Source organism: Culex pipiens, chromosome 2 (genome assembly GCF_016801865.2).
Source record: "Culex pipiens pallens isolate TS chromosome 2, TS_CPP_V2, whole genome shotgun sequence".
Lineage (NCBI taxonomy): Eukaryota > Metazoa > Arthropoda > Insecta > Diptera > Culicidae > Culex > Culex pipiens.
In genome coordinates, this window is record NC_068938.1 from 214,986,741 (window position 1) to 215,012,099 (window position 25,359).

General features: G+C 32.4%; 1 protein-coding gene across 2 annotated transcripts in view; it reads left to right on the forward strand.

Annotated features, from left to right (window-relative positions):
- LOC120418581 (neuroligin-3-like) overlaps nt 1-25,359 on the forward strand; it is a 200,372-nt gene that overhangs the window by 106,736 nt on the left and 68,277 nt on the right. For both annotated transcript variants that reach the window (XM_039581029.2, XM_052707828.1), the window contains exons 5-8: nt 6,812-6,964; nt 19,445-19,639; nt 19,698-20,083; nt 20,151-20,296. In XM_039581029.2, the coding sequence (XP_039436963.1) occupies nt 6,812-6,964; nt 19,445-19,639; nt 19,698-20,083; nt 20,151-20,296 (880 nt within the window). The remainder of the gene's footprint in view (nt 1-6,811; nt 6,965-19,444; nt 19,640-19,697; nt 20,084-20,150; nt 20,297-25,359) is intronic.

Genomic DNA, 25,359 nt, shown 5'->3' on the forward strand with positions numbered 1-25,359 from the left:
ACATCAAATGCCAGCTTTTCAGAAATTTCCAGGTTGTGCAAAAAATCTTTGACCGAGTTATGAATTTTTGAATCAATACTGATTTTTTCAAAAAATCTAAATATTGGTCGCAAAAATTTTTCAACTTAATTTTTCGATGTAAAATCAAATTTGCAATCAAAAAGTACTTTACTGAAATTTTGATAAAGTGCACCGTTTTCAAGTTATAGCCAGTTTTAGGTGACTTTTTTGAAAATAGTCGCAGTTTTTCATTTTTTAAAATAAGTGCACATGTTTGCCCGCTTTTGAAAAAAACATTTTTGAAGAGCTGAGAAAATTCTCTATATTTTGCTTCTTCGGACTTTGTTGATACGACTTTTAGTTGCTGAGATATTGCAATGCAAAGGTTTTAAAACAGGAAAATTTATGTTTTCTAAGTCTCACCCAAACAGCCCACCACTTTTCTATGTCGATATCTCAGCAACTAATGGTCCGATTTTCAATGTTTAAATATGAAATACTTGTGGAATTTTCCGATCTTTTCGAAAACAATATTTTCAAAATTTTCAAATCAAGACTAACATTTCAAAAAGGCCAAACATTCAATATTACGCCCTTTTAAAAGACACCAAATCGATCAAAAAATTCCTTCAAAAGAAACAGATTTTTGAATTTTTATACATCATTTTTGTATGGACAGCTGCCAAATTTGTATGGAAAATTATATGGACAAACTAATGATGCAAAATGGCTTCTTTGGGCATACCGAAGGCACCAAAAAAGTTTCAGTCGGATAAAAAAATACAAAAATTAAAATTGAAGAAAAAAATCGATTTCGTAGAGAATTGCTCTTTAAAAAAATATATTTTGAAAATCTGAGAAAATTCACCATATTTTGCTTTTTTGAACTTTCTTGATACGACCCTTAGTTGCTGAGATATTGCCATGCAAGTGTTTGAAAACAGGAAAATTGATGTTTTCTAAGTCTCACCCAAACAACCCACCATTTTCTAATGTCGATATCTCAGCAACTAAAAATGTTTACAATGTTAAAATAGGAAACATTCGTGAAATTTTCCGCTTTTTTCGAAAACAATATTTTCAAAAATTTTAAACCAGGTCTAACATTTTAATATTTATAGAAAAAAAAATATTTTAAGTTTCTGTTGCATATTTTCAGCACAATACACAGTAGAACTTAATTCTTCAAAAGTATAAATCCATTTCTTCAACTCGTTTCTCACCGGAATTGCTCAGTTTGGAGTCAGCGCAGGCAGCACCACAATGTGAACTCCAAAAGCGAACGCGACGATGATGGAGGACCAAAAATGTGAAAGTTGAAATTCAATTATCATTTATCACTGGCTGGGCTCCACCTAAGAGTTGGGCATGGAAGCTTCCTGCTCTCGAAACGAACTTCCATGATTGGAGAGGTAATGTTCCTCTCCAGTGACTTGGGCGGGGGTCTTAAACCTGGATATCAGGTTGTACTTTATTTTCGGAAAGTTGAGAAAGGAAAATGGAAAAGTCAAACCACAGCCAAGTCGGGCACAATTTTTATCTCAAACGAGCCAAGTGCTCCGGTTAATGATTGAAAAATGATCTCAAATTGGCCTTAAGAGGCAGTATTTGTAGATTCTGCTCGGTTTGTTCTAGAGGTCGTATCGAGGTGCTCCGATTTGGATGAAACTTTCAGGGTTTGTTTGTCTATACATGAGATGAACTCATGCCAAATATGAGCCCTCTACGAGCAAGGAAAGTGGGGTAAAACGGGCATTGAAGTTTGAGGTCCAAAAAACATGAAAAATCTTAAAATTGCTCGCATTTCCGTAAAACTTCATCAATTTCAACTCTCTTAGATGCATTCAAATGGTCTTTCGAAGCCCTTCAAAATGTGCTATAGACATCCAGGATTGATTTGACTTCTTCTCATAGCTTTTGCAAATTACTGTTAAAAATTGATTTTTTTCAAACCCTAATATCTTTTTGCAACAGCCTCCAACACCCATACTCCCATAGGTCAAAAGTTAGGGAATTTCATGAACTATAAGCCTACGGTAATATCTTTTTGGCCAATCGCAGTTTTTCTCATAGTTTTACGATTTTTCTATAACAAACATTTTACAACAATAGTTTTTGCCCTGTAGGCCTCCATAGCGGCACTTTTTGGTCTCAATTTTGACATATTCGGAATCCTCAGGAAATTTTACATTAGATTGAGATGTTGGAGTTATGAATTTGATTAAGAAAATAATTAAATAAAACATTTATGAAAAAAAGTTAGATTTTTCATACCCTGTGTTCAATACGTCAAATGCTGTATCAAGTAGGCGAATACCTGTTTTACCCATAATCCGACAATATGCTGAATAATATTTCAATTAATTCTAAATGGCATTTTTTCCAATCAAATTCAAAATTCCAACACCTCCATCTAATGTAAAATTTTCTGAGGATTCCGAATATGTCGAAATTGAGATCAAAAAGTGCCGCTATGGAAGCTTACAGGGCAAAAACCAACGTTGTAAAATGTTTGTTATAGAAAAATCGTAAAACTATGAGAAAAACTGCGATTGGCCAAAAAGTTAATACCGTAGGCTTATAGTCCATGAAATTCCCTAACTTTTGACCTATGGGAGTATGGGTGTTGGAGGCTGTTGCAAAAAGTTATTAAGGTTTTAAAAAAATCCATTTTTAACAGTAATTTGCAAAAGCTATGAGAAAAAGTCAAACCAATCCTGGATGTCTATAACACATTTTAAAAGGTTTTAAAAGACCATTCGAATGCATCTAAGAGAAATGGAATTGATAAAGTTTTACTGAAATGCGATCAATTTTAAGATTTTCCATGTTTCTTGGACCTCAAACTTCAATGCCCGTTTTACCCCACTTCCCTTTGTCGTAGAGGGCTCATATTTGGCATGAGTTCATCTCATGTATAGACAAACAAACCCTGAAAGTTTCATCCAAATCGGAGCACCTCGATACGACCTGTTTCACATCGGTGAAAAACTCGCTCTTAATTTTTGTGTGCCCTCGTTGGAAATTCGGTGGAAAGCGGTAGCAGAGCTGCTTTATTTTTTTTTGAGATCTTAATCTGGTTCGTGGGAGATCAGCTCAGGTTGGAGAAACAGCTTTTAAGCATGATTTAGTTATTTGAGGAAATTTCCATCGCAGTAATTGAAACAGATCTTTGAAGTACGGAGAAACCATCGCTCCTCCGGTATTGACATCAGCAAATTGGATTGCATCGGAAGGAAAACCGAGAGAGAAAGATTGAGCACAAAAAAAAAACATGATGAGAAAAATGTTGCAGCTCGTGGTTTGGGTGGTGTTGGCCACATGGTCAGTGTTATAAAAACAACTCCGGGGGTAACGTCAATAACATCCGTCGTTCCCCGGGACTCCGGAAAGAAAGTCAACATCGGACTTTTATGTCACATACTGCTGCGTGCACTTCGGGGAATGAGAAGAGCTTTGCAGGGCACTGTGAGAAATTTTCAATCAAGATAATTCAAATTTATTGAAAAAAAATACTTACCAATAAAGTTTACGTAAATTCCACATTTTTCAATATTATTTTCTAAAGAGTTTTTTTTAAAGAAAGATTTAACGATTATAGTTTCAACAAAAAAGTTGAATTCATATTTTTGAAATTTACTTTCAATTCTTTCTGCCATGGTGCATTCATCGAAGGGGGTTTATGTATCCAGTCCAGATGTGTTGTCTTTTCACGTTAGCCACCACACCTCAGCCTCACAGCCTTAGTCAAGAAACTTAATTAAAAATAAATAAATGATCCGGAGATTGACACCCGCTGTTACACATTTAATTAAGTTTTCAATTAGAGCTACTCTGTGGACGTTGTCGTCGTCTTCGTCGTTGTTGTTGGTCATCTTGCAAGGGATTTTATCGAGCTTTTATGATGTGGGGAAAGTTGATCCAAAAAACGAGGGGCTAGGGGGTGGGGGAAGAGGATTGGCATTAGATGATCGGTGCACTGGCACTGGATTATGAGGATGGGACTGGCTGCTGCTGGGAATAATTGGAGTATTATAAAGTTATGGCCGAGCCAGGAGATGCACAAATGAACAGTTTTCACACATTACGAGGAAAGTCAATTAAAAGTGACTTGTTAGCTGGGGATGAAATTTTGCTTGAGTGATGGTACAATAATAATCCTTATGGACCAGTTGTGACAAAAATCAGATCGTGTGAAAGTAAATTCAAATCATAAGTTATGGGGAAAGTCGCTTTGTTCTGTATACTGTGCTCTATTTAAAAACAAATCAAATTATTGTAAAAGAACTGTACTAGCTTAACGATGCACATCAACCAGAGCTTTTGCACCCAGATTTTTGTTACAGACATTTTAGTTTCTTCCAAACTATGGGAACTGTCGATATATTTTTTTAATTATCCCCTAAGTTACTCTTTCCATAAAGATTTACAACAAAAATTTTCAATTTTTATAATCAAATTATCTCAGGATTGGGTCCGTAAGTTCAACAATTTTAGAATAAGAAGACAACAAATTCCTGGTTGCTGTGTACTCATAACCCTTAGCTGACTGAAAATTGTTATACAATGGTTCATAGAATAGTTGTTCAACAACTTTGTTACTTGGAGAAAACCATACTTTTTTATTTCAAATTTACAAATAGCATAACAAATTTGAAAATATTTTTAGATACTAATCTGTCATCAAAAAACTGTAAGGGAATTCGGGGTAATGTGTACATTGGGGGTCATTTGGAAATCAAATCAAAACTGCAATTCAAATGACAAGTTTTGGTAAAATCGGTAAAAGTTTTTGAAGGCCGGCTGGCACTGCCTTATATTGCTTGTAAGGTATTTTGGACATACCTGAAAGACTATTTGTTAGGCAGAATTACTCAAAAAGATTTGAGAGCAATAAGAATTATAACAAAACCTTTATTTCTTCATTGTGTTATATTTATTGTGTTATCCAAAAGGATGCAAATTTTAAAATACTGATTTGAAAATTGAGCATTAAAATAAAATGTAGCTTTGGTTGTATTCAATTAATTTCAATGAAATTTCAATTGCTGGTTTAAAATATTGTTTCAACTTTAACAACTACAGAATTGAAACTTAAACTGGTATATTTAAGATGGATAACTTTATTTAAAAAATATTCTCAGTTTATATAAATATCTTATCCAAAACAAATATTTTTTTCAAAAAGCTTGAAAATGTCAATGGAAATAGTAGTAAATCAACTGAGAACAATCTAATATGCCTTTTGCTGCACAAATAATTGGGCTCGTTAAAAATATTTTAAACTTTTATGAAATAACATCGCAAAAACTTTTTCCCCGAAAAAAATAAAATTTGGAAATTGCAAAATGCAAAGTGTTTTTTTCTTTCAAATGTTGAACTCTGTAATTCCATTTTTCAACTTCAGAAAATATTAGCAAAATATCAATTAATTTATGGAAATATTTTTTTCCTAAAGTTTTATGTCTTTTCCGATCTGTGGTCAAAAAAATCTAAAAGTGCCCTATTTGACTAAAAATAAGAAAAAATAACGTTATACAATGTTTTAAAATAGTTTACAAAAAATGTACATTTTTCTAATGAAAATTTTATACCGTCGGCAATAATTTGTGCACTCCCTGATGGATAGTGGGGGGAAGGGGACAAAAACTTGAAATCAAATTTTCAAACGCAGGAAAATGCATTTAAGCTTAAATTTGAAGATTTATTTCCAAAATTTCCAAGCAAAAGTATCACAAAATGCTTCATTCATAGTAGCAATTCTCGGGTTAGTTTTCAAAAGGCCGTAAGAACCACCTAGACCTCCGACTTTATTTTTAATTTTTCCCTAAATTGAAACCAAATTTTATTTATTTTCACTTTTAAATTAGGCCATTTGAAGAACGTGTAGTACAATCTCAAGGTTCACTGAGATGTTTTATCTTAATTTGGTATTAGAAGTTACTTAGATTAGGAGCCCAACGACTTTCTAGAAGACAAAAAAAAAATCCAAAAATATTCCTACAAAGTTTGCATTTCAGTAACAACCTAAACGTGAACCCTAATTTTTAATAAAGCCAAAAGTTGCCCCTTCTTTTTTACAACATTTTTTTCTGATGCTACAAGGATAGACACCATTATTTTTTTAAATTTTGCGATATCAAGATGGAGATTTTATTGTAATAGAATAGAAGAATCGTTTCCCGTGGTCAATTAGGCTGGTACAAATATTTTAAAAAGTTTTTGTCACACCCCACATCTAAATTCAGGGGGCAAACCCTTTTTTTCAAAAAAAAATTTTGATGGAAATTTAAGTGTTAACTAAACCACATTCCCCTTTGTTTTGAACCATTTTTAGCATGTTTGAGTTTATTTAAAAAATAGAAATTTAGATAATGCTTTAACTTTTGTTTTCGTCAAACCTTAAATATTTTGAAAACTTATGATTGAAAAACATCTGAATTAGCGTAAAATGCATTTTAAAACACTTTTTTTCAGTCAAATGTAGAAAATATGGCTTGTTATTCATTTTTTTAATTTTATTTTTATTTTTTTAAAGCCGTAAGGCCTTTTGGAACATGTTAGGGAAAAATCGTGGGCTCAACTTCCTATTGAAAATCGAAAAAATCTCATAAAAATTGAGTGTATTTCTCTTTCAGTGTACTTTTTTCAGAAAACACGTCCAATTTCCTACAAGTTTGTCTCTGACCACATTTTGATACGAATCAACGATTCGAGATTCAGCAGTATTTAAATTACAATTTAAATTAAATTATTATTCCTTATCAAATCTTTACTTATTTATTTTTCCTCTTCTTAATCTCATTTGCAGGAAGCCGCGGCCTCGAGGCACCATACTCGATCTTCTTCTACATCCACGGCGAGGGCTACGACTGGGGCTCCGGCAACCCGTACGATGGGTCCGTGCTGGCCAGCTACGGCCACGTGATCGTCGTGACAGTCAATTTTCGTTTAGGAATCCTTGGTGAGTGGTGCTTTCAGAGAGAGAGAAAGATAACTCGATGTCCAAACAAATAAAAATGTGCTCAAAATTCATCACCATTTTTCCGTTGATTTATGGTCGGGCCATTTCGCGGTTCGTCCTTTTTTTTTCGTCGTCGGAGTGGAGTGTGGGTCTGTTTATTCAAAGCGAGATCTTTTTGGCCAACATAACAGAACGAAAAACACTAAAAACATACATCATTCCACTGGAGGGGGATGTGGGACGATGGCCACGTCGAATCCCGTGGGACACACACTTTGAAATATCTTTCCAATTTCAAAACAAACATTCAATTAGAGGCGAGCCAACATATTTGTCTCCGCTAGAGAGAGGATGCCGGTCTGTCCCTGAAAATGCTTCCAGATTCGGTTATGTACAGGGATGCCATATGGTTTTTAAGAATGTCTGTGAAAAAGTCTGTGTATGTCTGTGCACTTGCCTAAAATTCAAATATATCAAATTATAGTCATGGAATTCCATCAGAAAATGCGTTTTTAAGCTTGTTAAGACTAACGAAACAAGTTTCGGTAAATATTTTTACAAAATATAAGTTAAATTGAGTTTTTCAAAAGTCTGTGCACATCAAAAAATGTCTGACACAAGCTCAAATGTCTGTGAAACACAGACAAATCTGTGTATCTGGCATCCCTGGTTATGTATTTTTCTGCTGTTGTCCTTTTTTTGTCGAGCAAGCTAACAAACCCAACTCCGAGGAGGACAATCCTCGCGCAAACATTGTGGACATTTTTTGAGAAATAAAAAAAAGCGCCACGGAATGTTCGAAAAGAGAGCTTATTCATCTGTGGAATAAATTTGAAAAATAGTCCTCCCCTTAAAAGCATTTTGCATCAAATTGGAACAAATCTAGTCGCTTTTTTTGGGTAATCGATCCTAGTTTGTTGTGTGATTTTTTTTTCGGTGGCTCCAGAGAGGACCACGGTATCATATTTCTCGATCACGAAACTATTTGCCATATCTCGTTCCCCTGGTCGCTGGTTCTAGATGAATTGTGTGTGTGTCTGAAGCGTCCTCTGAATCTGGTTCACAATTTGGCAAATTAGACTGTTTTGAAATCTTAAAAACTTGTTTAAAAAAATAACATTTGGATCTTCATTCAATTCAAATATATCAAATTTAGGAAATCAAAAAAGATTATTTTTAAATGAACCGCCCTAACAAACCCTCTGAGGGTAGAGCAGGGTGAGTGTCACTGCAAACCCAGCAGCCACCCTGCCAGCTTACAGGCAACGACGACGGCGACGTGTTTCGAATAGTTTATCGCCAGTTTTTTATTCTTTATGGGTGCTGCTGCTGGCCGGTCTCAAATATGTATGTTCGTTAAATTTTAGATGCGATGTTTTTCGTTGTCATTTTTTTGCTGGTTCTATTTGAGAGGTTGTTGTGTGTGTGTTTGAGCTAGGACCGCAGCTAAACAGTTTTCCACGGGATGTGATAAATATAATTTGCGAAATTATGACGGTCAAGGACAATGTTGATGGTGGCTAAGCAATGTTTATGTATTTGCTTTATTTTAAAATTGTTTTGTTTTTCTCTTGAAACATTTGTTTACATAAATGAAAAAAAAAATAAAAAATGTAACTGTAAGAACATACAGCACGAAATTGCATTTGAAGGATTTCTGAAATTCCAAATTGATTTTCCAAAAACAATTTTCAATACAGTAAATCTGTCAAACTCAAATGTCACTTTTGACTTACTGTTGAGGTGCAGCTCAGTGAATATCAACTTTTAAATGTGTTTTGTCTGATTTTGTAATAAGTTATAATTAAGAAAGAAACGTATGAAAGCCTCGATGCCAACCATTATTATTTTTTAAGTTTGGTATGAAATTACATAAAAATCAAATCATGATACCTGAACATTCAGCAAAGATTGCAGAATCTTCAGAAATTAACCTGTCAAACTGACAAAAGAATGTTACTGAATTTGCAGCAAAACAAACTGTCATTTCTTATGCTCAAATTTCAGTTGTTTTAACAACCGTTTTTCTAAAATTTTCGTCATAATGACAAATACAAATCAACTGAGAATTCAGTAAAATTTGAATTGCTGAATCGTTCACTGATATTTCAGTTGATGAAAATTCAGTTAATCTTTACTAAATAAAAAAAAATTTGGTGTCTATAAATAGATGAAGAAAAAAATCGTGTTCTCCATTATTTTTGAAATTCATATTTATCATATCTTTCAAAATTCTGGATAGGTTTAAAAAGACCATCCATGAATCACATAATGAACGAAATAGAAAACTTTTTCACAAGCAAAAAAAAACTTTTTCACAAGCAAAAAAAAATGTGTTTTTCTCAAATTTCAAACATAAAAATCACATAGCGATTTATGGAATGGCCTTTGAATATTTTTCCATTAAAATTTATGTACTAAGCAAATTTGATCAAAACGCATCCAGAGCCAAAGAATAGTAATTTTGAAAGCTAAATGTTAGGATCTAGAAGTAAATTAAACAATCAGTACTTTTGGTTGACTTCAAATTTATTTCTATTGAAATAATTCATTCCATAACTCTGAAGATACATTAATCAGCTTGAATAAAAAAATGAATAAATTAATGATATTTTTTTAATATTTGAACAAACATTGTAGCAATGTCAATATCAGCAAGACCGTTCAAATATTAATTTATTATATTTATGGAATGAATGAAAATCTTCAATAAATTAAAAAAAATCTTTTTTTTTCTGCAATGTTTTTTTTTCATTTTTTATTTGATAACATTAAAAAAAATGACATCCACCAATGAAAAATTTTGCTTTTTAAATCATAAATAAGTTTTTAAATTTACGTGATATTGGAAAAACTAAGATTTTTTTTTTATTTGCTGTAATTTCAAATGAAAAAATCAAGAACGAGGACAGCAACAATTTAAAACAAAATAGAGTGACCACAAGAAATCATGCATTTTCTGCAGGTTTTATCAGTTTTTTGTTGACATTATAAAACATTATTTAGTGTACAAAAATGTAAAAAAAAACATTATTTCATGAAATTAATCGCCAATGAGAGCTTATTATGTTAAAAATATTGTCATCTTTTTTGTTGAATAATTTTGGTTAGAATAGATACTAGAGGTGGGCAAAACCGCTCTTTTTTAGGAGCCGCTCATTTTCGTTCGCTCATTAAAAAGAACCGCTCTTTTGAACGGCTCTTTCGCTCTTTTTCAAAGTTTGGATAAAAAGGGTTTTTTGAAGAATCGTGTGATTTTATAAGTTATTTCACATTGGACTTTTAAATTTTGTTTTTTGATAAATCAAATTAAAACTGAAAACGAGAAGATGCCCTTGGAAATCATAGGTCTTGGTGGTCTATTTGTCAAGATTTCTACTCGAACCTAAACATTCGAATAATTGAATGGCATCCAAACTTAAATCTAGGATGCTGGAAAAATTGTTTTTAATTGCGTTTATTTCTGCAAGAATTGAACTAATGCTGATGTTTTATTTGAAGAAAATATTCTGTGAACTCTTTTCTACATTCTGATTTAATCGATAAAGTCTATAAACGCTAAAGTTTAATCGGACAAAAGATTTTTTTTTTTTTTCAAAAATCTCTAAACTATTCAGTAGATTTTTGGTAATATTTTACAAATTATGCAATTTGAAATGCTCAAATTCGTATTCTGGTAATACTTTTTAATTTATTTATTTTTTCATTTTGTTTAGACAATCATAGACAATCATTTACTTTTGAGATAAATTTTTATTAGCATTGAAATATTTGAAATTGCATTTCAAATTCTCAAAAACAAATTTAATACTATTTTTTTGGAAATTCAATAAATTATATTTATAACATAAATCATGCCATCTTGAAACGGTTCTTTCAAAAGACCGAAGTTTAAAAAGAACCGCGGTTCTTTTTTTCTGAGCCACGGTTCGTTCGCTCTTTTTAGTGAACCGGCTCTTTGAGCGGCTCGCTCTTTTTTTGCCCACCCCTATTAGATACAGAAACACAAAATATGATAATCGATTTACATAGCTCATTCCGAGCAGGGGTAAATAACACAGGAATACCAAATCTTGGTATTACTTGGGCAAATAACAGGGACCAAAATGTGCCCAGTAATAGATAGTGATAGTGATATTTGTCATTGATCAACGGCTTATCCTTGAAGCTTCAAGCTTCCGAAAAATAACAGGAAGTTCACCAAAAATCAATAAAACTATCAATTTACTCGTTTATCAAAGTATTTGGTAATCTTAGACTTAGAGAAATTTCAACGATTTTACAAATTTTCTAAGTGAGTTAACGAAAAATTTTAAAATCAACTTTAACATTTTTGGGTTCAAGTCATTTTAAGGCAAAATAAATGAATGACCTGGTCAAAATTGGAAAGACATTTCAAATAGTTTCAAAAGAAATTGATAAAATACAAAAAAAAAATACCAAAATGTGGTAACATTGTAGCCGATCATTGACAAATTCTGCAATTTTGCTATATCAAAACAATACCTCAAATTGGGAATGTCACCAAATTTTGCTCTTGCATAATCCTTAAGACACATTTTAAAGGGTTCAGGAATACCAAAAGTTGGTATTGATACCGGAGAAAGGTGTCATTACGCATTTCCCTTGATATTTACCCATGCTCGGGATTTGAACTTTTAACTTCGATTTGAAGCCTAACCACTTCAAATATTGAAAAGTAAATTCAAATTAAAAAAAAATTATAGCTGTATAAACCTGAAAACTAAATTAAAAGAAGATAAATAAAGTTTTACAAAAAAAAATAAATAAATAAATAAACATTATGGCAACTCAATAAATTCAACTAGATCCTAATCTAACCCCTTCCCACGTCGTAATTCTTCTGAAAAATGGGAAACTACTCACCCGGGGCTCCCAAGAGTGGCCCCTCTTATTGGCTGATATACGCCGGACCAAAATTTGCATGTCCTCGTGTGAAACCCTGAGTGCAGTGCACCCTGAAGGGTAAACCCCCTGGCGGTATTTCATGAATTTGAATGAGACTACGAATTTGACGCCACATTCCATGGTTAGATGGGGGGGGAGCTTTTTGCTTTTGGAGGTTAGGATCCTAAGGTTAGAGGGTAAGTTACAAAATGGTGGAAATAAAATCAGATGCTGAGGGTTTGACACGGTCTAGGAACCTTTTTGGGGATTGGGGAAATTAAAAAGTATGATTTGTGATGTCTAGCCGGAAAGAATATTGCGTTTTAATACGATTGGGAATATCGCTCAATTATTAAATTGATAAAAGTAATTCGTATTATGAAAAAAAAACATGAAAGAACATTACCAAAAAATATCTTTTAAAGAAAACTTCAATAACTCTTCCCTCCCCCAGCAGTGTTGCCAGCTGGTCTCGCACACGCCAGTGTGACAAGTTTTATTTATTTTTACTGACTTTTATCCTCGTTCTTCCCGAGCAGACAGAAATAACTTGGGAATAACATTTTTTGATATTTGAAAATACTAGGCCAATAACATTTTATGTTATTTATAACAAGATTTGTTATTCGTCGTTATGTTTTTTTTGTTATTGGATTGTTATTGTAATAACAGACTAATAACATTTTTAAGTAATTCTTCGAACAAATCTTTGTTATTATTTTTTGTTATTTTAACAACTAATCCGATCATCGTAATAACAGTTGGAGTTATTCTCCCATAACAAAAAATGTTATTCCAAAGTTGTTTTGGCTTTCAACAAAATCCGACCAATAACAAATTTTGCTATGATAACATAAACTGTTATTAAACCCTTATGCAAAAATGGATTTTTCAGGAAGATTCCATAACACTTTCTGTTATTTTAACAGAATTTGTTATTGAAATGGCATGAATTTTGTTATTACCGTCTGCCCGGGTTCCCACTTGCCTTGCAGGGACAAGGACAAGGACAACGAGTGGGTGGGAGGGGCCGATAAATTGCTCCATATGAATGGGTGCGCGCTGGATGAAACAAAAAAAAATATCGCCATGAAAAACTTTGCGATAAATTGCGTTTCGCTCGCGAGTGTGAATGAAACAAACGAAAAAAAAGTGTCCCACGTGTGAGCGAGTGTGAGTGAGGGAAAAATATTTTATATTTTTGGTCGCCAGCTTTTTCAGAGTGCACATTTTGGCCGCGTGAAAAATGTGGAAATCAGGCAAAGATGAAGTTTGTGAGAAATTAAAACGTGTTCTACATGTGAATTTTTGGTCAGCGTGTGCGCGATCGTGTGAGCTTTTTATCACACATTCCGCGTTCCGTACGTGATTATCGAGTGGATTTATGGACGCAAACACACACAATCACACGCACACAGAGCTTCGTGTAGATGGGGAGGATTTTCATATTTCACGCTCGTGAGAGTGTGACAATTTTTGATGATATTTTTTTTCACGGCGTGTGTTGTCTTTTGGCTGGACACAGGACCATGGCCGAGCCGTTATAATTTTCCGGAGATCAAAGTTTTTGATATGAGCTCAGCTTGGGAAGGGGAAAAAAGAAAAAAAACGCTTTTTTTTAAGTAAATGAGCTACGTGATAGTGTCGGATATGAAAATGAATGAGTTGTTTGTTGGTGCGAATAAAGAGAAGGAAAAACGCTTTAATTTTGGCCTCAAAGGATGATCAAAAAATTTGATTTTTATCGGGGAGGCAAAGTTTACTTTTTTATCGAAGAAAATAAATTCTGATGCCTGAAACGGAATGAATGATAAAAAAAACCCAAACTTATATGAAAACAACTTTCTTGTACTATCATTTTTTTGTTGAAGATTAAAATTCTGGTCAACATATTCCCTCCACGGAAATCGTCTGACTTTCCCAAATTACAGACCAGTTAAACCTTCTGAGAAGCCAACGTGTCATGCATTTTCCCCGGTTCCAGGTCACAAAACCACATACCCGTCAGAGAATCACAAATCAGAGGCACCAATCATCGCCGAATTTGTGGCTTGGCACACGGTCCAATCCCGAGTGTGTGTGTGCGGTGTGGTGTGCACTTATGGCTTTGGAATTTGAGACCCATCGATTGGGGGCCCAAAACTGCTGACGAGCCCGGCTCGGTGGCCAACCAGAAGGACGTCGACGTGAGGCTTTTTGTTTACCACACGTGATGCAATTTTTGGCTTGCCCAACTCAACTCGACTCGACTCTCCTTCAGGATGTTCGAGTTGGTCGTCTGGCCGTAATCCGATATCTCTGAAGGGGTTTTTTTTTGGCAGGTTATCCTTTGATTGATCAAATTTACTCTGGATAAATTTAAAATATCTTTCTATGAAAATTCATATTACTTGAATGTGCTAATTTTGTTCAAGAATTTTTAACAGAAAATTCATTTTTTTTAATTTTGTTAAAATTTCCAAGGGTTAAGTGAACATTTTCACCTGCACCAATAGGGCGCTGACTGCCCTGCCAGATAATGCTGATAATGCAACGACACGTGGCCGAAGGATTTTAGGAACCAATTGTGAAATTTAGATTCCCGAAATGAGCGCAAAATCCTGAACCTGGAAGGTACGCAATGATTTCCCGAATCAGTCAGGGAGCTCAAAACGCAGCATGATAATCGTATCAGCTTGCAGCATCCATATTTGATGGGCCGTAAAATTGTGCACTGAACTGGAATCCGTAGATCTACGTTTTTTTTTTGGGCTGGAGGTAAAAAGTCGAGTTTGATTTCAAATTCATATTGACGAATTCTGTTTGAAATACAATCAAGCTCACAGGTTGGATGCATTTTATATATTGCAGTTTGGTTTGCATCAGGTTATGAATTAAAATACAATTTACATATTTGCAATTCAAATGAATTTCGCTTGTTGAGCTTGTCCATCATGCTAGTAATAACGTTGCGCAAATATATTGCATGTAAAAAATAACAATTTCTTGGAACACACGTCAAAATTGGTTGCAGTTGAAATATTAATTGAAAAAGCTTCCCTGAACATCAAAAGCTAATTTGTTTCTACATTTCCATACGATTGGAATGAAACCAATCCAATTCCAACGAAAAAAAAAAAGATTCCAGGTGAAATTCCAGCAAAGCCACTATATCAAAAAGAATTAATGCGACAATTGTGTGTCCTCCCTAAACATTCAAGATTGAAGAATGGGTATGGGTAATCATATAAGAGGAAACCTTCTCTAAAGCAGGAAAATGAGAAAATGGAAGCCATTTTCCCCACTCCGGTGGTCTCCAAGGATTTTTCTCCAAGAGAACAATGTTCTTTGTTCGAGGGACCGCCTCTGCTCGATTCATTCCGGAGGGAGATTGTAATCAAATTATGGTTTAGAGAAATGTGGAATTTGGTCGCAAAGTTGTCCTTTATCCTTGGGTTTCAAAATCTTAACAATTATCAATCGTAAAATTTATAATTTTAAACATAATAATTTTATTAAAAAAAAATCGTTGGACAGTTCAACAATTCCATAAAATTTCATCTGATTCTCTTTGTAGTCTCCGACAAACACACACACACAGCAAGTGTAAATCATGTTTTAGTGCGCCACACACACACACGATGCATGTGGCCATAAATCGTTCCATAAATTAGCAGGAATTCATATGAGTGGGTGGCGATTATGGCGATTATATTGCTTTTGTGACAATGCAATGGTAGAGTTGGGGTGCGGTTGGTTGGACATTCCGGAACATTGGCATTGTCTGGTGGGACTGTTGGTCCTTTGGAGCAGGTTGAAAGTCCGACATTTTATCTTGTTGTTAAAGTTGTAAAGTTAAACTCTAATTAAGTAATCATATAAAATATTGAAAAAAAAAGTTTGAATAAACACACACTTCAGCTTAATATATTTTAATATACATTTTGACCTACTAACAAAACAAATTTGGAAATATTTGGTTGTACCATTGCCGAGATATAGCATTTAAAGTTAGCAGTTTCCAAAAACGGGTTCAACGATATCTCAACATCGTCTTGACCAAATCGGCTCAATATTATGGCTTGTTGAACCGATTCCGTGTACATAATGAAGGCTGATTTAAAAAAAAATAAATATTTTGAAAAAAGATATAGTCAGTTTTTGGTATTTTTTTTAAAGCAAAATTAAATTTAACCTAAATTGAAATTACCTAATAGCAAATGTAATTTTACCAAAATTAATGAGTACGAATAAAGTACATGAAAAAATAAATATCGCGCCAATGTCTGATGAATAATTACACATAATTTCTAACATAAAATTATTTCGAAGGATTTAATAAAATATATCAAATATGATGTCTAATCATAAAGCATGTAAAATTACTTCAATATTAAGGTGATATTTTCATTGCTCACTATGCACTATTATTATCAATTCGTACAAAATATCAACAAATAATCTTTAGTATTTTTTGTTAAGAAATATTACTTTTCCAATCACAGTATTTGATCAATAAGTTAAATGAATCCATGCTCCCAAAACCAGTAAATTGCTCTTGAATGTGTCTCAATGAACAGTTTAAGAGAATATGATAAAGAATAATTTTGAAAATCATGCAAAAAATAATTCTTGGCATTTTTTTTCTAGAACAAATCTTACTGCTTTGACCTTATAAATAAAAATATTGGCATTGAATTTACCATAAAAATTTGCTTTTTCACTTAAAATAAGAAAATCATAACTCAAAGTATTTAAATATTTAGAGCGAACTTTTGAAATGTGTTTCCATTTTTTGGGCACACTCTATTACGATGTAGCTTTTTATGATCATTTGATAATTCAGGGTAATAAATGACTTAAATTAATGTCAAAACTAATTTTAGTTTAGAGATTTTTTTCAAATTCACATTTTTCCAGTTTGTTCAAGGCAAACAAAACGTAAAATAAACTCAATTTTGATCTTGGCGGAAACGGGTTTCTTATTTTCAATTCTATTTTCAAAAACAACAATTACCGGTAGTTTATTTGCATTACATAATATCGTAATTTGAGTTGCCCAACAAATAAACAAGATTTATTCCCAGTTTTGAATCTTTTTGAAATTTATATTATCTGAAATAAACCTTGACATGACATTTTCAAACGAATTGGTATGTTCAATAAGATCAATAAATTGAGTTGAATAAAATAGTAGCTGCTTCATTATTATAATTTTTTTGTTAAATTTTAAAAGAAAATGTCCAAAAAGTTATGAACATGTATCCTTCTGCTTGAAATTTACAAATTTCCCGGGAAACAGAATTTTTTTTTTTTCGGGAAATCCCGGGAATTTCCTTGACGGAAAATTGGACGCTCTGAAGTCAACAAATACAAGCTATATATCAAACATTCGGATAAAAAAAGAGTTTAAAAAGGCATTCATACATAAGTTTCAAATGGGTAATTCTATACCAATCGGGAAAAGTTGACCCGACCCCTCTTCGATTTGCGTGAAACTTTGTCCTAAGAGGTAACTTTTGTCCCTGATCACGAATCCGTTTTTTGATATCTCGTGACGGAGGGACGGTACGACCCCTTCCATTTTTGAACATGCGTTTTTCAATCATTTGCAGCCTGAAACGATGATGATATAGAAATTTGGTGTCAAATGGGCTTTTTTGTAAAATTGTACGCCCAATTTAATGGCGTTCTCAGAATTCCGAAAAAACGTATTTTTTATAGAAAAAACACAAAAAAAGTTTTAAAAACTCTGCCATTTTCCGTTACTCGACTGTAAAAAATTTCGGAACTTGTCATTTTATGGGAAATTTAATGTACTTTGCGAATCTTCATTGACCCAGAAGGGTCATTTTTTCATTTAGAACAAAATTTTTCATTTTAAAATTTCGTGTTTTTTCTAACTTTGCAGGGTTATTTTTTAGAGTGTAACAATGTTCTACAAAGTTGTAGAGCAAACAATTACAAAAATGTTGATATACAGACATAAGGGGTTTGCTTATAAACATCACGAGTTATCGCGATTTTACGAAAAAAAAGTTTTAAAAAAGTTACTTTTTGCGTTTTTCTTTGTTTTGTTGTCCGTGTCTAACGATGAACGGCCATGATTGACGACGACCAACTTTTTCAAAACTTATTTTTGTAAAACCGCGATAACTTGTGGTGGTTACAAGCAAACCCCTTATGTTTCTATATCAATTTTTTTTTTGTAATTGTCTGTTCTTTAACTTTGTAGAACATTGTTACACTCTAAAAAATAACCCTGCAAAGTAAGAAAAAACACGAAATTTTAAAATGAAAAATTTTGTTCTAAATGAAAAATGACCCTTCTGGGTCAATGTAGATTCGAAAAGTACATTAAATTTCCCATAAAATGACATGTTTCAAAAATAATTTTGTATTTCGGAAGAATGATGAAATGAGTTCTCATCTTGAAACGCCTACTCAATTCAATTGAATTTCTCGTAATCTTATGCAAACAGCTCAAATCCCTCGGGAGTATTTTGGCAAACATCTCGAAATAGACCCTCCACTTCATCGAAAGAGATCCTTCAGGATCAGTAATAGAACCCTTCAGCCAATAGTCCGTTCGCGTGCCCAAGAACCATAATTTGATTAATCAACTGCTTGTCCGAAATGTCGGAACATCTCCCCTGGGGGTGGGAAAGGAAAAGCTCTCCTTTCCCGCTCAACCAGCATCCCAGCAATAATAATGATAAATAAACAGTTTTCCGGGAAAAGTTCGCGTTTCTCGTGCAAAGCAATAAACCATTTGGCTAATATTTATCCTTCTATTAGCCGCTGAGCAGCATCGAGCACGTGGTCACTACCCAAGAAATGTTCCCTCCCTTCAGAGTGACCCCCCTCGAAGAAGCCATGATCAGGCATAAAAATGATGAATGGTTATCTGTTTCGCAAACGATTCCTCCGCTTTTGCTTCAGAGGGTATGTGATTTCGACCCCTTCACCGTTCTCCCTCTTTTTGACTTTGAAAGGAGAAATTTCCATTTTCCGATCACATTTGGGGAAAGCGGCGAACGAAGAAATCAACGATTCCAATTGTGTGTTTGTTTGAACTTTGGCCCGCCCTCGCAGTGACCCTCGGGGGAGGAATTTTTGGGCGGAATTTTCTCGAGCAAGGAAGAAAAAAAAGAATAGGACAAAATGTGTTTCCGATCCCCTTTGCAAAATCACACAAACGGTCCAACAAGCCTGCTTTTCCATTTTCCATAAACGAGAAAAGGAAAGTTCTCCACTTTTATGTATGCTAATGAGGCACATTCTCGGTCCATGGCTTGCGAAATGGTCAATCTGTTGAACGGTGACTGTATTAGCATAATGGGAAGACAGGGGCCCCTCGCTAAAAAGGATTCTGTTTGACAATCGAACCGATTCCAGAGCTGCTTGGTTTGTTTGCTTGCTTGCAGCGGAAACTGACTGGAATATTTTCTGAGCTGGAACTCAATGGCTGGTGATGGGTTTGGGAATCATGTTGTATTAATCTTACTAGTTATAAATTCAACAAGAAAGTAATAAGTAGCAAAAACAATTTGATGAACCAAACATTTTAAATTATTTTATATTTTCTTCCAGGTTTTCTGAAAACGCGTGCCTCCCCATCGCCCGGTCCCGGGGGAAACCTCGGCCTGATGGACATCGTGTTCGCACTCCAGTGGGTGCGCGACAACATCGCCGCGTTCGGCGGTGACCCCAAGCGGATTACGTTGGTCGGCCACGACACCGGGGCAGCGCTGGCCAACATGGTGCTGATCTCGAAGACGGGCAAAGGTGGGTACAAGTTGTCTGAAATTTATAACTGAATGCAAGAATTTCCCTTTCCCCGCAGGCCTCATCCACCGGGCCATCCTGCTCAGCGGTTCGGCCCTAAGTCCGTGGGCGCTCATCCCGGATCCGGACGCCACCCGGCAGGAGGTGTCCCAGCAGATGGCCTGTCACCTGTTGGTGGACCCCCCGCCCGGGAAGCCAGCTCGGCGCCCATCTACCGACGACATCACCGACTGCCTGCGGGACAAACCGCTGGAGGCCCTGATGGGCGTAAGACTGACCACGGTGCGGTTCATGCCGTCCTGGGGACCATTCCTGCCGCTGGAGGACGCACTCGATCCGGAGTTTGCCATGGAACACTCCGGCGAGGGGTTCATTACGAGCGAACTGATGCTGGGCATGACGACCACCGAGAGTTACAACGACTTTAGTGCGTCGGATATTCAGGTGAGATTCTTCGTAATAACTGTAACTCAAATTCTTATTTCATAATTTCTGGAAATTCAATCGACAGTACGGCCTGGAGGAAGACCAGCGGAACCGGTTGCTGCGGACGTTCATCCGGAATGCGTTCACCTTTCATCTGAACGAAATCTTCTCGGCCGTGCGGAACGAGTACACGGACTGGGACAAGCCGATCCAGCATCCAATCAACATCAGGTAAGGCATTTTGAAAACAAGAAAATCATATCTTCGAATCTTCAAATCTTCAAATCTTCAAATCTTCAAATCTTCAAATCTTCAAATCTTCAAATCTTCAAATCTTCAAATCTTCAAATCTTCAAATCTTCAAATCTTCAAATCTTCAAATCTTCAAATCTTCAAATTTCTTAAATTCTAAAAATCTTAAAAATCTTAAAAATCTTAAAAATCTTAAAAATCTTAAAAATCTTAAAAATCTTAAAAATCTTAAAAATCTTAAAAATCTTAAAAATCTTAAAAATCTTAAAAATCTTAAAAATCTTAAAAATCTTAAAAATCTTAAAAATCTTAAAAATCTTAAAAATCTTAAAAATCTTAAAAATCTTAAAAATCTTAAAAATCTTAAAAATCTTAAAAATCTTAAAAATCTTAAAAATCTTAAAAATCTTAAAAATCTTAAAAATCTTAAAAATCTTAAAAATCTTAAAAATCTTAAAAATCTTAAAAATCTTAAAAATCTTAAAAATCTTAAAAATCTTAAAAATCTTAAAAATCTTAAAAATCTTAAAAATCTTAAAAATCTTAAAATCTTAAAAATCTTAAAAATCTTAAAAATCTTAAAAATCTTAAAAATCTTAAAAATCTTAAAAATCTTAAAAATCTTAAAAATCTTAAAAAAAATTTAAAAAATTTCTTAAAAATCTTAAAAATCTTAAAAATCTTAAAAATCTTAAAAATCTTAAAAATCTTAAAAATCTTAAAAATCTTAAAAATCTTAAAAATCTTAAAAATCTTAAAAATCTTAAAAATCTTAAAAATCTTAAAAATCTTAAAAATCTTAAAAATCTTAAAAATCTTAAAAATCTTAAAAATCTTAAAAATCTTAAAAATCTTAAAAATCTTAAAAATCTTAAAAATCTTAAAAATCTTAAAAATCTTAAAAATCTTAAAAATCTCAAAAAATCTTAAAAATCTTAAAAATCTTAAAAATCTTAAAAATCTTAAAAATCTTAAAAATCTTAAAAATCTTAAAAATCTTAAAAATCTTAAAAATCTTAAAAATCTTAAAAATCTTAAAAATCTTAAAAATCTTAAAAATCTTAAAAATCTTAAAAATCTTAAAAATCTTAAAAATCTTAAAAATCTTAAAAATCTTAAAAATCTTAAAAATCTTAAAAATCTTAAAAATCTTAAAAAATCATAAAAATCTTAAAAATCTTAAAAATCTTAGAAATCTCAAAAAATCTTAAAAATCTTAAAAATCATAAAAATCTTAAAAATCTTAAAAATCTTAAAAATCTTAAAAATCTTAAAAATCTTAAAAATCCTAAAAATCTTAAAAATTATAAAAATCTTAAAAATCTTAAAAATCTTAAAAATCTTAAAAATCTTAAAAATCTCAAAAAATCTTAAAAATCTTAAAAATCTTAAAAATCTTAAAAATCTTAAAAATCTTAAAAATCTTAAAAATCTTAAAAATCTTAAAAATCTTAAAAATCTTAAAAATCTTAAAAATCTTAAAAATCTTAAAAATCTTAAAAATCTTAAAAATCTTAAAAATCTTAAAAATCTTAAAAATCTTAAAAATCTTAAAAATCTTAAAGATCTTAAAAATCTTAAAAATCTTAAAAATCTTAAAAATCTTAAAAATCTTAAAAATCTTAAAAATCTTAAAAATCTTAAAAATCTTAAAAATCTTAAAAATCTTAAAAATCTTAAAAATCTTAAAAATCTTAAAAATCTTAAAAATCTTAAAAATCTTAAAAATCTTAAAAATCTTAAAAATCTTAAAAATCTTAAAAATCTTAAAAATCTTAAAAAACTTAAAATTTTAAAAAATCTTAAAAATCTGAAAAATCTTTAAAAAAAAACTTAAAAATCTTCAAAATTTATCAGTTATCAAATTTTTACAAGCCAAAATTGAAAGAGTGATAAACTTGTCAATTTTTTACCAGATTTTTTTTAGTATTTACCTCTATACTAAATCGTGTGCTTTTAGAAAAATAGGTTCTTTTTATGGCATTCGAGTGCATTTATTGATTCAAAGGAAAATCGGTATTCCTCTTCCCTAAAAACGTGCTCAATTTCACAACCTCTCCAAATCACCTCAAATAAACTCCCAAACTCGAGCCTGTTTGTTTTCCATTCCAGTGAACCGTTTACTTTTTATATTGTTTCTGATTTGTCGTCGACTTTTTTTCCGTTCAATTTTTCACCTGCAGTTCATCGTGAAAGTAGAGCTGAGCTGAGTTATTTTTTTTTGTTGCTGCCCTTCCTCCCCGGAGCACTCTTTTGATTAGGTTCATCAATGTCCGTATACACTTCTTTGGAACTTTGGAACTTGAGTCCTTCTCCGGCCAGGTTAAGGGAAGGCAAGCAGCACACAAAAAAAGAAAACGTTGGCGAAACAAAAACAGAACAATCCCCGAATGACGTGGAGACATTTTCAAACACAATAATTGAATTTTCATTCGGTGATTGCTCTTTGCTATACCGCCTCGGACATTTCCCAGAGCAACTGAAGGAGGAAAAAAGTGAGAGAGGGAGATCCTCCTAGCAGTGTCGAAAAATTTTTGTTTTTTTTTTTTTTGCTTTTCCAATATTTTTTGTCATTTGAGAAAATATTGGAAAAAAATGATCCAGTAAAACAAAATGATTAATTTTTCAATTCTGATGAAAACAAAACAGTGAATAATAAAATCTTTGAAGCAACATCGCCAAAAAAGGAGCAAAAACTAAAGACAAAAAAAACGTACACATTTTTCGCTTTCCAGAGGAATGTCGTGTCACAATTTTGGAGTAGGACTGAGAGAATTTGGAGCCCACAAAAAAAGAGGCTGGCCAAACATGTGAAAATTTCCTGGCCCCAAAGGCACTGCGGACGTTTGGCCCAAAATTGGGCAATTTAGGTTTGAAAATTGATTATGGGACGGACTTGTTGAACTTTGTTCTGAGAATAGAGGAAAGAAATTCAGACGTCATTGTTTAAAGTTCGATTTATTTTCCAAGTTTTAACTATCAATCACTTTCACCGCAGTTTTGCGACAATTTCACCTGAAAGCTTCATCAATCAGGGGATTCGTAAACCTCTGCAAATCGGAAATCCGTCAAGATTTAGTACCTGGAAGAGCTCTATTTCTAACTGTAACGCTAGTAACGATCGTTTTGTTTCAATAAAACAAATGGCTTTGTCGCATCCCTGGAAGTAACACAAAATAAAAAAAAAAGTTACGACCCTGGCCTTGCAGTTAAAGCACTGCTAGTACCACTTTGCTGGGTTCCAGGAGTTTTAGGATCTAAATTTGATTGCACCAAAAGTGTGGCACTTGTGTGCCTTTGACGAAACAAGCATTGGTCTGAACCCTTTTGGAGAAACGAACCGTGGCAACAAAAAAGAGCTTTGGAAGAATGAATTTTTGGAAAGTTACACTGAAAAAATATACCTTTTATATATTTAAAATTTGGATTTTTTTAAAACAATTTTCATTTAAAGATTTTAAACTTTTTTGAACAACAAAAAAATTGAAAAAAGTAAAAATCTAGAAGATTTAAAAAAATGATCTATAAATTTTAGCATATAGGAATGAATCGAAAAATTCAGATACAAAAGTTCTCACAAAAAATTAAAAAAAAAATTATCAAAGTTCAAAAATGACTAGAAAAAAACGCATTAAAAAAACCAAGAAATTTAAGAACTGCAACAAATTCTAAAAATTCAAGAAATTCAAAAAAATCAAAAAACTCAACAAATTTAAGAAATTCAAAAAATTTAAGAAATTCAAGAAATTCAAGAAATTCAAGAAATTCAAGAAATTCAAGAAATTCAAGAAATTCAAGAAATTCAAGAAATTCAAGAAATTCAAGAAATTCAAGAAATTCAAGAAATTCAAGAAATTCAAGAAATTTAAGAAATTCAAGAAATTCAAGAAATTCAAGAAATTCAAGAAATTCAAGAAATTCAAGAAATTCAAGAAATTCAAGAAATTCAAGAAATTCAAGAAATTCAAGAAATTCAAGAAATTCAAGAAATTCAAGAAATTCAAGAAATTCAAGAAATTCAAGAAATTCAAGAAATTCAAGAAATTCACGAAATTCAAGAAATTCAAGAAATTCAAGAAATTCAAGAAATTCAAGAAATTCAAGAAATTCAAGAAATTCAAGAAATTCAAGAAATTCAAGAAATTCAAGAAATTCAAGAAATTCAAGAAATTCAAGAAATTCAAGAAAATCAAGAAATTCAAGAAATTCAAAAAATTCAAGAAATTCAAGAAATTCAAGAAATTCAAGAAATTCAAGAAATTCAAGAAATTCAAGAAATTCAAGAAATTCAAGAAATTCAAGAAATTCAAGAAATTCAAGAAATTCAAGAAATTCAAGAAATTCAAGAAATTCCAGAAATTCAAGAAATTCAAGAAATTCAAGAAATTCAAGAAATTCAAGAAATTCAAGAAATTCAAGAAATTCAAGAAATTCAAGAAATTCAAGAAATTCAAGAAATTCAAGAAATTCAAGAAATTCAAGAAATTCAAGAAATTCAAGAAATTCAAGAAATTCAAGAAATTCAAGAAATTCAAGAAATTCAAGAAATTCAAGAAATTCAAGAAATTCAAGAAATTCAAGAAATTCAAGAAATTCAAGAAATTCAAGAAATTCAAGAAATTCAAGAAATTCAAGAAATTCAAGAAATTCAAGAAATTCAAGAAATTCAAGAAATTCAAAAAATTCAAGAAATTCAAGAAATTCAAAAAATTCAAAAAATTCAAGAAATTCAAGAAATTCAAAAAATTCAAGAAATTCAAGAAATTCAAGAAATTCAAGAAATTCAAGAAATTCAAGAAATTCAAGAAATTCAAGAAATTCAAGAAATTCAAGAAATTCAAGAAATTCAAGAAATTCAAGAAATTCAAGAAATTCAAGAAATTCAAGAAATTCAAGAAATTCAAGAAATTCAAGAAATTCAAGAAATTCAAGAAATTCAAGAAATTCAAGAAATTCAAGAAATTCAAGAAATTCAAGAAATTCAAGAAATTCAAGAAATTCAAGAAATTCAAGAAATTCAAGAAATTCAAGAAATTCAAGAA